This window comes from Gossypium raimondii, chromosome 12 (assembly GCF_025698545.1).
Source record: "Gossypium raimondii isolate GPD5lz chromosome 12, ASM2569854v1, whole genome shotgun sequence".
Lineage (NCBI taxonomy): Eukaryota > Viridiplantae > Streptophyta > Magnoliopsida > Malvales > Malvaceae > Gossypium > Gossypium raimondii.
The window spans coordinates 50531800-50545993 of record NC_068576.1 but is presented as its reverse complement, the minus strand read 5'-3'; the positions used below and the strand labels follow the sequence as shown (position 1 = coordinate 50545993).

Genomic DNA, 14194 nt, shown 5'->3' with positions numbered 1-14194 from the left:
ATGAATGAATTATTTAGGTATGTCGGAGGAGGAAGCAACCATTTGGTACCTTCAACGTAGTCAAGAACCAAGAATGGTTTAGCTTCCGCATCCGATAGTTGTTTGACGAATTTCTCTCGTGTAGCAGGAGTCGCGCCTTTCCCCGTGCATTTGTATTCCCCGTAGTACACAGTGCTGCGTGTCAAACCATTCTCACATTATATATCTTAAAAAATTTATCAATAAGTTGGGAAATATTAGTTTACTTGTAGGCATGTAACGTTGTAATGTTGAGAAAGTAAAGAAACAGTTGTAGAAAGATTTCTGTATATATTTTGTAAAACCACAGAATACACGTATTTAATGCATACAGAAAGTTGTTACTTAACTGCTTTTCTAACTAACAGTAACTACTAACAGAAACAGAATTGTTTTACTTCCTAATATTCCCCATACTTCTCTACTCTTCTTAATCACCCTCTAACTAACAGTAGCTACTCTAAGTTGACTGCGAAATCTACTGAACAATGGTACGGAGAGGGGCTTTGTTAAGATGTCCGCAAGTTGAAAGGAACCTGGAACATGACCAACTTGAAGTTTTCCAGCTGCCACCTTTTCTCTAACAAAGAAGACATCCAACTCCACATGTTTGAATTTGGAGTGCATGACGGGATTTCCTGCTACAGCAACCGCAGCAGAACTATCACTCCATATTAAGGCTTTAGATGGAACAGAAACACCCAATTCAGCTAGCAATGACTGAATCCAAAGTATCTCTACGGTTGTATGCGCAACACTTCGATACTCCGCCTCGGCTGTGGATCGGGAGACCACAGATTGCTTCTTGGAACTCCAAGAAATGGGATTACCTCTAAGAAAAATACAGAACCCGGAAGTAGACCGACGGTCATCAATATCAGCCCCCCAACTGGCATCCGAATATCCTTCTAAGAGAAACTTTGAGGCTCGAGTGAACCGTATCCCATAGTTTAAGGTTCCTTGTAAATATCGTAGAATCCGTTTGACAGCTTTGAAGTGAACATCCAGTGGATTATGCATGAATTGGCATACCTTGTTCACTGAATAAGCTATGTCGGGCCTGGTGATGACTACATATTGTAGTGCACCAACGATACTTCGGTAGTAACTTTGATCTTCAACTGGATTTCCTTCACTGGCAGATAGGTGACAAGCTGCGACCATGGGCGTTGGAAGGCTATTCGACCGATCCATAGAGGCTTTGTGAAGCAAGTCTCGAATATATTTGGTTTGAGATAGAAACACCCCGTCAGCCATGTATTGGACCTCAATACCGAGAAAATAACTTAGCTTGCCTAGGTCCTTCAAGGAAAAACGATCATTGAGTTGAGTGACAAAGTTGTCAATAGCCTGAGAATCACTTCCGGTGACGATGATGTCATCGACATAAACCAGAACATGCAACAATTGATCACCCGATCGAAGAATAAACAATGAGCTGTCCGCCTTCGAGACCATAAATCCTGTAGAAACCAAAAAATCCCGTAACTTTTGAAACCATGCACGAGGGGCTTGTTTAAGCCCATATAGTGCTTTGTTCAACTTGCAGACAAGTGGTTCACCATTTAACCCACTCTGCTCAAAACCGGGTGGCTGAAACATGTAGATATCTTCACTTAAGTCCCCATTCAAAAAGGCATTATTGATATCAACCTGTCTAAGGGGCCAATTAAGAGACACGGCCAAAGCAAGTACCACCCTTATAGTGGTTGGTTTGACCACAGGGCTAAAAGTTTCTTGGAAGTCCACTCCAGCTTCCTGTAGATATCCTTTAACAACTAACCTGCCCTTATACCTGGCAATAGAGCCATCCGCATGCTTCTTAAGCTTGAAGACCCACTTGCAACCGACAGCACGACGACCTACTGGTAAGGCAACAAGGTCCCACGTATGATTGGCAAGCAAGGCATCATACTCATCAGTAGCTACTTTTGTCCACTCAGGACTTTGAAACGCCTCACGAATGGTAGTAGGCTCGGTTTCATCCAAAACAGAAGCAAACACCTTGGGTTTAAAAATCCCATTCTTCGAGCGAGTTACCATGGAATGACGGTTCCTAGGAATGTCAGCAGGAACGGAAGGTAGTTGAGCTGGTGCTGTGTTAGTACGTTGAGTAGTACACACAGGATCCCCTACAGCTTCAGAAACATCATGAGAGGAAGACACTGGGCTACGTTCAGAGTAAGGCCCCGCACCAGAACATGCATCCATAATGGGACTTATTGGTAGATTCGGAACTGTAGTAGGTAAACTCGGAGAAAAGGCAGGTTGAGTAGTGGCCTTAACCACAGGAAGAACAGACCGAGAAGAACACCGTGGAACATCTCCAGAAGATGAAACTGTTTGAAAACCTTCATTAAAGGGAAACTTGGTCTCATCAAAGCGGACATGGCGCGACAAGAATATTCGACCATCCTCTGCAAGACAACGATATCCTTTAGCTGTAGGAGCACTGCCTAAAAACACACAACGTTGAGACCTGAAACTGAATTTGTGCTGTTGAAACGGCCTAAGATCGGGAAAACAGGCACACCCGAAAACCCTTAGGGAATCATAATCGGGTCTAGCTTTGTGCAGTAGTTCATAAGGACTGGACTGATCCAAAACAGGTGTAGGCAACCGGTTAGTCAAATGAGCAGCATGTATAAATGCATAAAACCAAAACTTCAATGGCATATGAGACTGTGCTAACAGGGACAGGCCCATATCAACAATTTGGCGATGTTTCCTTTCAGCAATGCCGTTTTGCTCCGAGGTATAGGGACAAGTTGTCCGATGTTGTATACCAAGTTGAGATAAAACAGTCGTTAAGACACGATATGCACCTCCCCCATCCGTCTGAAGGACCTTAACAGAACAGCCAAATTGTACAGTAACCATGCGATGAAAGTTGATGAAGCTTTGAGCCACTTCAGACTTGGTTTTGAGAAAATAAAGCTAAGTGTATCTGCTATAGACATCAATAAAAGAAACATAGTAACGATAGCCTCCTGAAGGCACACTTGCAGGACCCCATACATCCGAAACTACAAGTGAAAAAGGGGAAGTATATACTGTTGTGGAAGCTGAAAAGGGAAGTTTATGTGCTTTCCCCAGCTGACAAGCTGTACATAACAGTTGGAAACAATCTCTTTTGAAGGAAACATTACATGACTTTAAAACACGAGCAAGAACATTACTACACGGATGACCGAGTCTATTGTGCCATAAGGAGAATGAAGATAGTTCAGCATTATTTAGCAAACTGGAACGGGGCTTCAAGGTAGTGGTGGGTGTCGACTTGGTAAGATGAAAGCGATACAACCCGTCATGCATGCGGCCCTCGAGTAGTGTCACCCCTATCTGAATATCCTTCACAAAACACAAAACTAGATGAAATTCAAAATAGACACCATTATCCTTGGAAAATTGTGCCACAGACATCAAGTTCTTGCACACTGCAGGAACATGTAAAACATTCTGAAGTTTCAGTAATCTATCCCCAGCTAAGAAGGAAGAAGAGCCTATGTTAGCAATAGAAACTGATTCTCCGTTGCCCATAGTTACACGACTGTTACCTGCGTATGTAGAGGCCGTTGTAAGATTTGATACATCAGAAGTAATATGATTAGTAGCACCCGAGTCAGGATACCAGACGGTGTCAGACTGCGAGGACGGTGTAGACTGAGAATGTAAACGACCACAACAATGAACCCCCGTTTGACAAGAATGGACAGTAAAAGAGCACCCAGATTCATGTAACTGATGACAGTTAACCTGAACCGAATTGGACCCTGTAGCACCAGAAAAGCTCTCATCAAATCGGTGATAACACGTTTGAACCATGTGCCCTACTTTTCCACACAACTGACACTCGGCCTGGAACGAGACCAGCCCCTTCCATTTCCGCGGGACCGTCCACGAGACCAACCTCTCCCCGACCCCTTAGAATCCTGTTGAGTGCGAGGAAAAGAACCACCAGATTGTTTCAAAGGAGCTTCCGTGCCTTGTTGATGAGTTGCAAGATTAGCTTGACAAGACCCATCTGTTAACTACTCTAACTGACGAGATTCACAATCAAGCAACAGTTCCGTTAACAAGTCAAGCGACAAAGGAGTGGCAGAAGCAAATATTCTGATTGACTCAAACTCAACCAAAAGACCGGCCAAAATCACACTAACTTGTTCTTGTTCTGAGATAAAACTACCAGCAGCAGTCAAGTCATCACTTAGTTGTCTGACCTTAGAGACATAATCTTTAACAGATAAAGATGACTTCTTGAGGGAATATAATGCATGTCTCATGCTGGAGATCTTAAGATTGGACTTTGCACTAAATCGTCGTTCAATAACAGTCCAGATATCAAAACTAGTTTTGGAATTAGTGAGATGAACTAATAACTCATCAGTAACAGTTGACAAAAGCCAGGAGGCAAGAACCTTATCTTGTTTACGATCCACAAGAAATTCTAGATTATCAACTTCCTGACCATCTGAACCAAGAACAACAGGAGGAGGAGAAGGAGTAGTACCTAACACAAAACTTTCAAGGCCATAGCCTTCAAGAATCAACAAAATCTGATGCTTCCAGCGAAGAAAATTATGCGGAGCAAGCTTTATAGTATCATGTTTAGAGAAATATTGAAATGTTGTAGTACATACACCATTTCCTTGCGAATGACCAGCCTCACGAGTATTGGAACAGTGACGCGGTGTATCAACTGTAGGAACACCATCAGGAGCTGTATCTGTAGCCATGAGAGGAAAAAAAAAATATGACTGCAATCAAAGAACCTTAGCTCTTGATACCATGTTGAGAAAGTAAAGAAACTGTTGTAGAAAGATTGGCTAAGTCTTATCTTACTCGGCTCGTTCAGGTTGGCGATTACTAGACCATCCACCAGGATGGACGATTTCGTCCATTTCAGTATAAGAATAAACAACCCTCGGACTGCTCTTCCAGGCCCTGCCCAAAAATACGTCCTTCGCTGTTCCTGTAATTCTGCCATGCACGAACGAATAACCCGTGTCCTCCGATGAACTTTCTCGCGCTTGTGCTGTAATTATTGCCATTTTGGAATCTCCTTCTGGATCTCCTACCACGAATATTTCCGTGTTCTGCATCCCACTTTTCTTGTCAAATATATATATGGGGGTATAATACATCATATTTCACGCATTGGGAATATGAATACCAGATATAAAGATGTCCCGCTTCCGAAAATGAAATCAACAGTGCCACGAATATGGCAATCCTTAAAGAAATGGTTGCCCCTGTCATCGCACAAAGTGTCCTGGAAGCCAATGATCTTGCAGTTATAGAAAGCCGACCTGTCGCCGGAGACTCTCAGAGCAACCGCTTGTGCTCCTACCATTTTCCCGTCTGGCCTTGGAGCAGAGTTCTATATGCATAACATGCCACCATAAAAAAAATCCCTTTAATAATCAATTCAATAAAGGACAGATCATGGTTGTCTAAACTCTACATTAACTTACCACTATATTGAGATTAGCACCCACAAAGTAATTACTCTCAGTAATAAGAGTGGCACTATCTACGGTTCCATATTGCTTGGCGGTGCCGTCAAATGTCAAATTTGGCATGTTTTTAGGATCTCCTAACAATGTAATGAAAGGCTTATTTCTTTCAATTCTAATTTTCTCTTTGTAAGATCCAGGTCCGATGGATATAATCACGCGTTTGGCGTTCCCTGATGGAACGCTCTCGATGGCTTTGGTTATGGTATCGAATTCTCCACCCCCACCTTGCATCACCTTTATGATTCTAGGTTCTGTCTCGGCTTGAACCAATTCAGGGTCTAAGGTTGTACCCCTTTCCTTCACCGGCTTGATAATGCCATTAAACCAAGCTTCTACTTGGGATTTATCTGCCGGTATTGGTTGTGACACAACAATCGGAGCAAAGAGGAGAATACTTGCACACATTGCTAAAGCATAAACTTCATTGCCCTCGATTCTTTTTCCATCCATTTCCTCCTCCTGCTTCTTTCCTTTTAATAAAAAGAGTAATTTGTTTATTTTCTTCGTTTATTGATTATTGAGGTTGTCTTTGAATTCTAAGTGACTCCAATTTATAAGATAAATTGGTGACAAAAAAAATATTAAAAAAAATGAGCCTTGGAGGATTCCTCGCATTGCCACTCATTTGCGTAGTTCGTGGTGCAAGCATTGCTACAGTTCAGACCGAGCATTTGGCAGTTGATCGCCATTAATGAGTATAAATTGAATATAATTGTTGCCAAATACACGGAATTTGGACTTCAGACACCCATGATCATTGAACAATAATCCTAAGTGCAAAACCTAAACCGGTTGAATTTAATGTAAGGAATGGAAATATTTTATGTTGTTGCCTTCCTTTGTTGCCCCGTTAATACTTACTTGTTTATTTTAAAGTTATTACTAAATTAATTATCTATTAGGTTTATATAAATGAGGAAAAGTTTGATTCTAATTGGAAATTGCCAATTAAGTTTTATGTTTCCTTTTCTTTCATTCGTGAAAGGTGGAAAAAATTTGTTGATAGAATCTACTGAAACACAATACCGAACATAAAATATCTATAACGTACTAAATTTCTAAATAAAACTACAAATTTTATAGGGCAATTTCACACGAGTTGTGATTATATAAAACATAGGGAATAAATCTTAAAGTATATTATAGGAACAGATTTAAATTAAGCAAGTATTTATATTACTGAAAAGGAATCAAATGGTAATTAGCAAAGTTAATATTTATATTACTTCCATACTTTGTGGTCACGACATCAGCAGCGGTTTTGGCCTGAAATTCCATTATTAACTCTCGGTTCATCTTGTAGAACCACATAACCTTTTTTTAGCTATCAAATACAATAAAATCTATTAAAAAAAAAACTAAGTTAACTATTTAACCTGTAAAAACATATATTATTGCAAAATGACTTGATTTAGCTATTAAAAAAAAGCCAAAATTTTGTGAAAAGGGCTATAAATAACATTATAAATCGTGGATTCGAGCATGAAGTCGTGTACTTGATATACCGTAATTCCGTGTATTAGATTAAACTAATTTCTGCACTTTAGGAGGTTAAAAGCAAGCATTTTCGTTAGATTTTAATTATGTTCTTGCAACTTTTCTTAAATGTAATGTGATGTACAAATTGAGCCTTTTATTAACCTTAAGGGCTGGATGAGGTTTAAGGGGAAGCTAATGAACTGTGTAAGTGTGCAGGAGAGCATCAGAAGGAGTAATTAACAGATGCTGGTCACTATGTCTCAACACAAAATGATCAATGTAGCAAATTAGGGAGCAGAATAAAGAAATCACGAAACTGCTTTCGATGTTGCGACACAATATAAGGGTGTTGCGACATACCCCTAAAGATATCCCAAGAGGAGTGTATAGAATCCTTTGTTGCGACACAGGTCCTGATGTATCGCGACATCGACTCTGGACGGAAACTAACACGAGCCAGAGGGCGTTTTGGTTTGCATAATCAAACTTAAAGCTCTAGAACTTCAACTAACCTAGGGTTGACGATGAAGGCCAGTTGAAATCTATAAATAGGATCTTTTTTCACATGTTACGGACATCAATTACTTAGTATAGTTTTTTTTCTTTTAATTCCAGTTCAGATATTCTTTCTTTTAGGTTTTTAGAATTATTTTCAAGTTGTTCTTGCTTTATCTCGAGAGATCTGATTTGTAAAGACGATCAAACTTTGTGAATTCATATTCATCTTTACTACAAATCAGGTATTTTTTTTAACTCTACACCTCAATTCAATTATCATGTTCTATCTTTAACTCAATTCCATATTATTTATGAAAACCTTGAGGATCTAATCCCTCTATGGGGGATTAGCGAGTGGAGGTATGATTTGTTAGCTGTTTTATAGGGCTACTCAACGGACCAACTGTTTGGGAAAGGAAGAACCTAAACCCTAGGAAGTCATTAAGGGGGGCATGAACCCAGCAAATACTAAATAAATAATTAAAATAAGTTTATCAAAGAAAAATTAATTAAAATACTGACTGCTTGTCAAAATCGTGGTCCCAATTCCACTATTTACGCACTCTCGAAAACGAATTTATTACACAAATATCTGATAATGGTCCATTTATTTGCTAAAATGCAAAATTTTGTGAAATCACCTTGACTTATTGAATCAATGAACTTGGATATATGATGGATATTATTACATAATTTTAACTTGATATGATGGAAATTTTCTACATAATGGCAAATATCAACATCCTTACTATTAATAAAAATAAGACTAAATTCTGCTTCTTATTGACATTTGGCTATTTGTTAAAATACAAGCCGTGGGAAGGAAAAAAAAAAAAAAAAATGGACGGCTAGTTATTTCCACCCAGCAAAGAGGTAGACGAGAGTCTGCTTGAATTAGCAATACTGTGAGGATATGTTGCCGGCATGAAAAAGTTGGGAATGAATGAATTATTTAGGTACTGTCGGAGGAGGAAGCAACCATTTGGTACCTTCAACGTAGTCAAGAACCAAGAATGGTTTAGCTTCCGCATCCGATAGTTGTTTGACGAATTTCTCTCGTGTAGCAGGAGTCGCGCCTTTCCCCGTGCATTTGTATTCCCCGTAGTACACAGTGCTGCGTGTCAAACCATTCTCACATTATATATCTTAAAAAATTTATCAATAAGTTGGGAAAGATTAGTTTACTTGTAGGCATGTAACGTTGTAAGGCTGAGTATTATCTTACTCGGCTCGTTCAGGTTGGCGATTACTAGACCATCCACCAGGATGGACGATTTCGTCCATTTCAGTATAAGAATAAACAACCCTCGGACTGCTCTTCCAGGCCCTGCCCAAAAATACGTCCTTCGCTGTTCCTGTAATTCTGCCATGCACGAACGAATAACCCGTGTCCTCCGATGAACTTTCTCGCGCTTGTGCTGTAATTATTGCCATTTCCGGATCTCCTTCTGGATCTCCTACCACGAATATTTCCGTGTTCTGCATCCCACTTTTCTTGTCAAATATATATATGGGGGTATAATACATCATATTTCACGCATTGGGAATATGAATACCAGATATAAAGATGTCCCGCTTCCGAAAATGAAATCAACAGTGCCACGAATATGGCAATCCTTAAAGAAATGGTTGCCCCTGTCATCGCACAAAGTGTCCTGGAAGCCAATGATCTTGCAGTTATAGAAAGCCGACCTGTCGCCGGAGACTCTCAGAGCAACCGCTTGTGCTCCTACCATTTTCCCGTCTGGCCTTGGAGCAGAGTTCTATATGCATAACATGCCACCATAAAAAAAATCCCTTTAATAATCAATTCAATAAAGGACAGATCATGGTTGTCTAAACTCTACATTAACTTACCACTATATTGAGATTAGCACCCACAAAGTAATTACTCTCAGTAATAAGAGTGGCACTATCTACGGTTCCATATTGCTTGGCGGTGCCGTCAAATGTCAAATTTGGCATGTTTTTAGGATCTCCTAACAATGTAATGAAAGGCTTATTTCTTTCAATTCTAATTTTCTCTTTGTAAGATCCAGGTCCGATGGATATAATCACGCGTTTGGCGTTCCCTGATGGAACGCTCTCGATGGCTTTGGTTATGGTATCGAATTCTCCACCCCCACCTTGCATCACCTTTATGATTCTAGGTTCTGTCTCGGCTTGAACCAATTCAGGGTCTAAGGTTGTACCCCTTTCCTTCACCGGCTTGATAATGCCATTAAACCAAGCTTCTACTTGGGATTTATCTGCCGGTATTGGTTGTGACACAACAATCGGAGCAAAGAGGAGAATACTTGCACACATTGCTAAAGCATAAACTTCATTGCCCTCGATTCTTTTTCCATCCATTTCCTCCTCCTGCTTCTTTCCTTTTAATAAAAAGAGTAATTTGTTTATTTTCTTCGTTTATTGATTATTGAGGTTGTCTTTGAATTCTAAGTGACTCCAATTTATAAGATAAATTGGTGACAAAAAAAATATTAAAAAAAATGAGCCTTGGAGGATTCCTCGCATTGCCACTCATTTGCGTAGTTCGTGGTGCAAGCATTGCTACAGTTCAGACCGAGCATTTGGCAGTTGATCGCCATTAATGAGTATAAATTGAATATAATTGTTGCCAAATACACGGAATTTGGACTTCAGACACCCATGATCATTGAACAATAATCCTAAGTGCAAAACCTAAACCGGTTGAATTTAATGTAAGGAATGGAAATATTTTATGTTGTTGCCTTCCTTTGTTGCCCCGTTAATACTTACTTGTTTATTTTAAAGTTATTACTAAATTAATTATCTATTAGGTTTATATAAATGAGGAAAAGTTTGATTCTAATTGGAAATTGCCAATTAAGTTTTATGTTTCCTTTTCTTTCATTCGTGAAAGGTGGAAAAAATTTGTTGATAGAATCTACGAAACACAATACCGAACATAAAATATCTATAACGTACTAAATTTCTAAATAAAACTACAAATTTTATAGGGCAATTTCACACGAGTTGTGATTATATAAAACATAGGGAATAAATCTTAAAGTATATTATAGGAACAGATTTAAATTAAGCAAGTATTTATATTACTGAAAAGGAATCAAATGGTAATTAGCAAAGTTAATATTTATATTACTTCCATACTTTGTGGTCACGACATCAGCAGCGGTTTTGGCCTGAAATTCCATTATTAACTCTCGGTTCATCTTGTAGAACCACATAACCTTTTTTTAGCTATCAAATACAATAAAATCTATTAAAAAAAAAGTTAACTATTTAACCTGTAAAAACATATATTATTGCAAAATGACTTGATTTAGCTATTAAAAAAAAGCCAAAATTTTGTGAAAAGGGCTATAAATAACATTATAAATCGTGGATTCGAGCATGAAGTCGTGTACTTGATATACCGTAATTCCGTGTATTAGATTAAACTAATTTCCGCACTTTAGGAGGTTAAAAGCAAGCATTTTCGTTAGATTTTAATTATGTTCTTGCAACTTTTCTTAAATGTAATGTGATGTACAAATTGAGCCTTTTATTAACCTTAGGGGCTGGATGAGGTTTAAGGGGAAGCTAATGAACTGTGTAAGTGTGCAGGAGAGCATCAGAAGGAGTAATTAACAGATGCTGGTCACTATGTCTCAACACAAAATGATCAATGTAGCAAATTAGGGAGCAGAATAAAGAAATCACGAAACTGCTTTCGATGTTGCGACACAATATAAGGGTGTTGCGACATACCCCTAAAGATATCCCAAGAGGAGTGTATAGAATCCTTTGTTGCGACACAGGTCCTGATGTATCGCGACATCGACTCTGGACGGAAACTAACACGAGCCAGAGGGCGTTTTGGTTTGCATAATCAAACTTGAAGCTCTAGAACTTCAACTAACCTAGGGTTGACGACGAAGGCCACCTGAAATCTATAAATAGGATCTTTTTTCACATGTTACGGACATCAATTACTTAGTATAGTTTTTTTCTTTTAATTCCAGTTCAGATATTCTTTCTTTTAGGTTTTTAGAATTATTTTCAAGTTGTTCTTGCTTTATCTCGAGAGATCTGATTTGTAAAGACGATCAAACTTTGTGAATTCATATTCATCTTTACTACAAATCAGGTATTTTTTTTAACTCTACACCTCAATTCAATTATCATGTTCTATCTTTAACTCAATTCCATATTATTTATGAAAACCTTGAGGATCTAATCCCTCTATGGGGGATTAGCGAGTGGAGGTATGATTTGTTAGCTGTTTTATAGGGCTACTCAACGGACCAACTGTTTGGGAAAGGAAGAACCTAAACCCTAGGAAGTCATTAAGGGGGGCATGAACCCAGCAAATACTAAATAAATAATTAAAATAAGTTTATCAAAGAAAAATTAATTAAAATACTGACTGCTTGTCAAAATCGTGGTCCCAATTCCACTATTTCTGGCACTACTGAAAACGAGCTGTTACACAAATATACAGTAATGGTCCATTTATTTGCTAAAATGCAAAATTTTGTGAAATCACCTTGACTTATTGAATCAATGAACTTGGATATATGATGGATATTATTACATAATTTTAACTTGATATGATGGAAATTTTCTACATAATGGCAAATATCAACATCCTTACTATTAATAAAAATAAGACTAAATTCTGCTTCTTATTGACATTTGGCTATTTGTTAAAATACAAGCCGTGGGAAGGAAAAAAAAAAAAAAAATGGACGGCTAGTTATTTCCACCCAGCAAAGAGGTAGACGAGAGTCTGCTTGAATTAGCAATACTGTGAGGATATGTTGCCGGCATGAAAAAGTTGGGAATGAATGAATTATTTAGGTACTGTCGGAGGAGGAAGCAACCATTTGGTACCTTCAACGTAGTCAAGAACCAAGAATGGTTTAGCTTCCGCATCCGATAGTTGTTTGACGAATTTCTCTCGTGTAGCAGGAGTCGCGCCTTTCCCCGTGCATTTGTATTCCCCGTAGTACACAGTGCTGCGTGTCAAACCATTCTCACATTATATATCTTAAAAAATTTATCAATAAGTTGGGAAAGATTAGTTTACTTGTAGGCATGTAACGTTGTAAGGCTGAGTATTATCTTACTCGGCTCGTTCAGGTTGGCGATTACTAGACCATCCACCAGGATGGACGATTTCGTCCATTTCAGTATAAGAATAAACAACCCTCGGACTGCTCTTCCAGGCCCTGCCCAAAAATACGTCCTTCGCTGTTCCTGTAATTCTGCCATGCACGAACGAATAACCCGTGTCCTCCGATGAACTTTCTCGCGCTTGTGCTGTAATTATTGCCATTTCCGGATCTCCTTCTGGATCTCCTACCACGAATATTTCCGTGTTCTGCATCCCACTTTTCTTGTCAAATATATATATGGGGGTATAATACATCATATTTCACGCATTGGGAATATGAATACCAGATATAAAGATGTCCCGCTTCCGAAAATGAAATCAACAGTGCCACGAATATGGCAATCCTTAAAGAAATGGTTGCCCCTGTCATCGCACAAAGTGTCCTGGAAGCCAATGATCTTGCAGTTATAGAAAGCCGACCTGTCGCGGAGACTCTCAGAGCAACCGCTTGTGCTCCTACCATTTTCCCGTCTGGCCTTGGAGCAGAGTTCTATATGCATAACATGCCACCATAAAAAAAATCCCTTTAATAATCAATTCAATAAAGGACAGATCATGGTTGTCTAAACTCTACATTAACTTACCACTATATTGAGATTAGCACCCACAAAGTAATTACTCTCAGTAATAAGAGTGGCACTATCTACGGTTCCATATTGCTTGGCGGTGCCGTCAAATGTCAAATTTGGCATGTTTTTAGGATCTCCTAACAATGTAATGAAAGGCTTATTTCTTTCAATTCTAATTTTCTCTTTGTAAGATCCAGGTCCGATGGATATAATCACGCGTTTGGCGTTCCCTGATGGAACGCTCTCGATGGCTTTGGTTATGGTATCGAATTCTCCACCCCCACCTTGCATCACCTTTATGATTCTAGGTTCTGTCTCGGCTTGAACCAATTCAGGGTCTAAGGTTGTACCCCTTTCCTTCACCGGCTTGATAATGCCATTAAACCAAGCTTCTACTTGGGATTTATCTGCCGGTATTGGTTGTGACACAACAATCGGAGCAAAGAGGAGAATACTTGCACACATTGCTAAAGCATAAACTTCATTGCCCTCGATTCTTTTCCATCCATTTCCTCCTCCTGCTTCTTTCCTTTTAATAAAAAGAGTAATTTGTTTATTTTCTTCGTTTATTGATTATTGAGGTTGTCTTTGAATTCTAAGTGACTCCAATTTATAAGATAAATTGGTGACAAAAAAAATATTAAAAAAAATGAGCCTTGGAGGATTCCTCGCATTGCCACTCATTTGCGTAGTTCGTGGTGCAAGCATTGCTACAGTTCAGACCGAGCATTTGGCAGTTGATCGCCATTAATGAGTATAAATTGAATATAATTGTTGCCAAATACACGGAATTTGGACTTGAGACACCATGATCATTGAACAATAATCCTAAGTGCAAAACCTAAACCGTTGAATTTAATGTAAGGAATGGAAATATTTTATGTTGTTGCCTTCCTTTGTTGCCCGTTAATACTTACTTGTTTATTTTAAAGTTATTACTAAATTAATTATCTATTAGGTTTATATAA

At 38.8% G+C, this 14194-nt stretch overlaps 1 protein-coding gene and 1 pseudogene across 1 annotated transcript; both read right to left on the bottom strand.

Moving 5' to 3' along the window:
* Positions 1 to 8163: 8163 nt before the first annotated feature.
* Positions 8164 to 10046, bottom strand: LOC105764860 (pectinesterase PPME1). The gene is made up of 4 exons (XM_012583643.2): positions 9372 to 10046; positions 9071 to 9277; positions 8740 to 8993; positions 8164 to 8628 (listed from the first exon to the last, which is right to left on the bottom strand). The coding sequence occupies exons 1-4, from the start codon at positions 9864 to 9866 to the stop codon at positions 8463 to 8465; spliced, it is 1122 nt and encodes a 373-aa protein (XP_012439097.1). The 5' UTR covers positions 9867 to 10046; the 3' UTR covers positions 8164 to 8462.
* Positions 10047 to 12036: 1990 nt separating this feature from the next.
* LOC128035609 (pectinesterase PPME1-like) lies at positions 12037 to 13715 on the bottom strand (annotated as a pseudogene).
* Positions 13716 to 14194: the final 479 nt, after the last annotated feature.

Bases quoted from the DNA above. Each gene is read 5' to 3' on its own strand.
- LOC105764860 (XM_012583643.2), bottom strand. From the start codon at position 9,866: ATGGATGGAAAAAGAATCGAGGGCAATGAAGTTTATGCTTTAGCAATG. The intron at 8,994-9,070 runs GTATTCATATTC...AGTGGGATGCAG, and splicing joins GCGGGACATCTTTATATCTG to AACACGGAAATATTCGTGGT. The intron at 8,629-8,739 runs GTAAGATAATAC...TTTGACACGCAG, and splicing joins CGCCAACCTGAACGAGCCGA to CACTGTGTACTACGGGGAAT.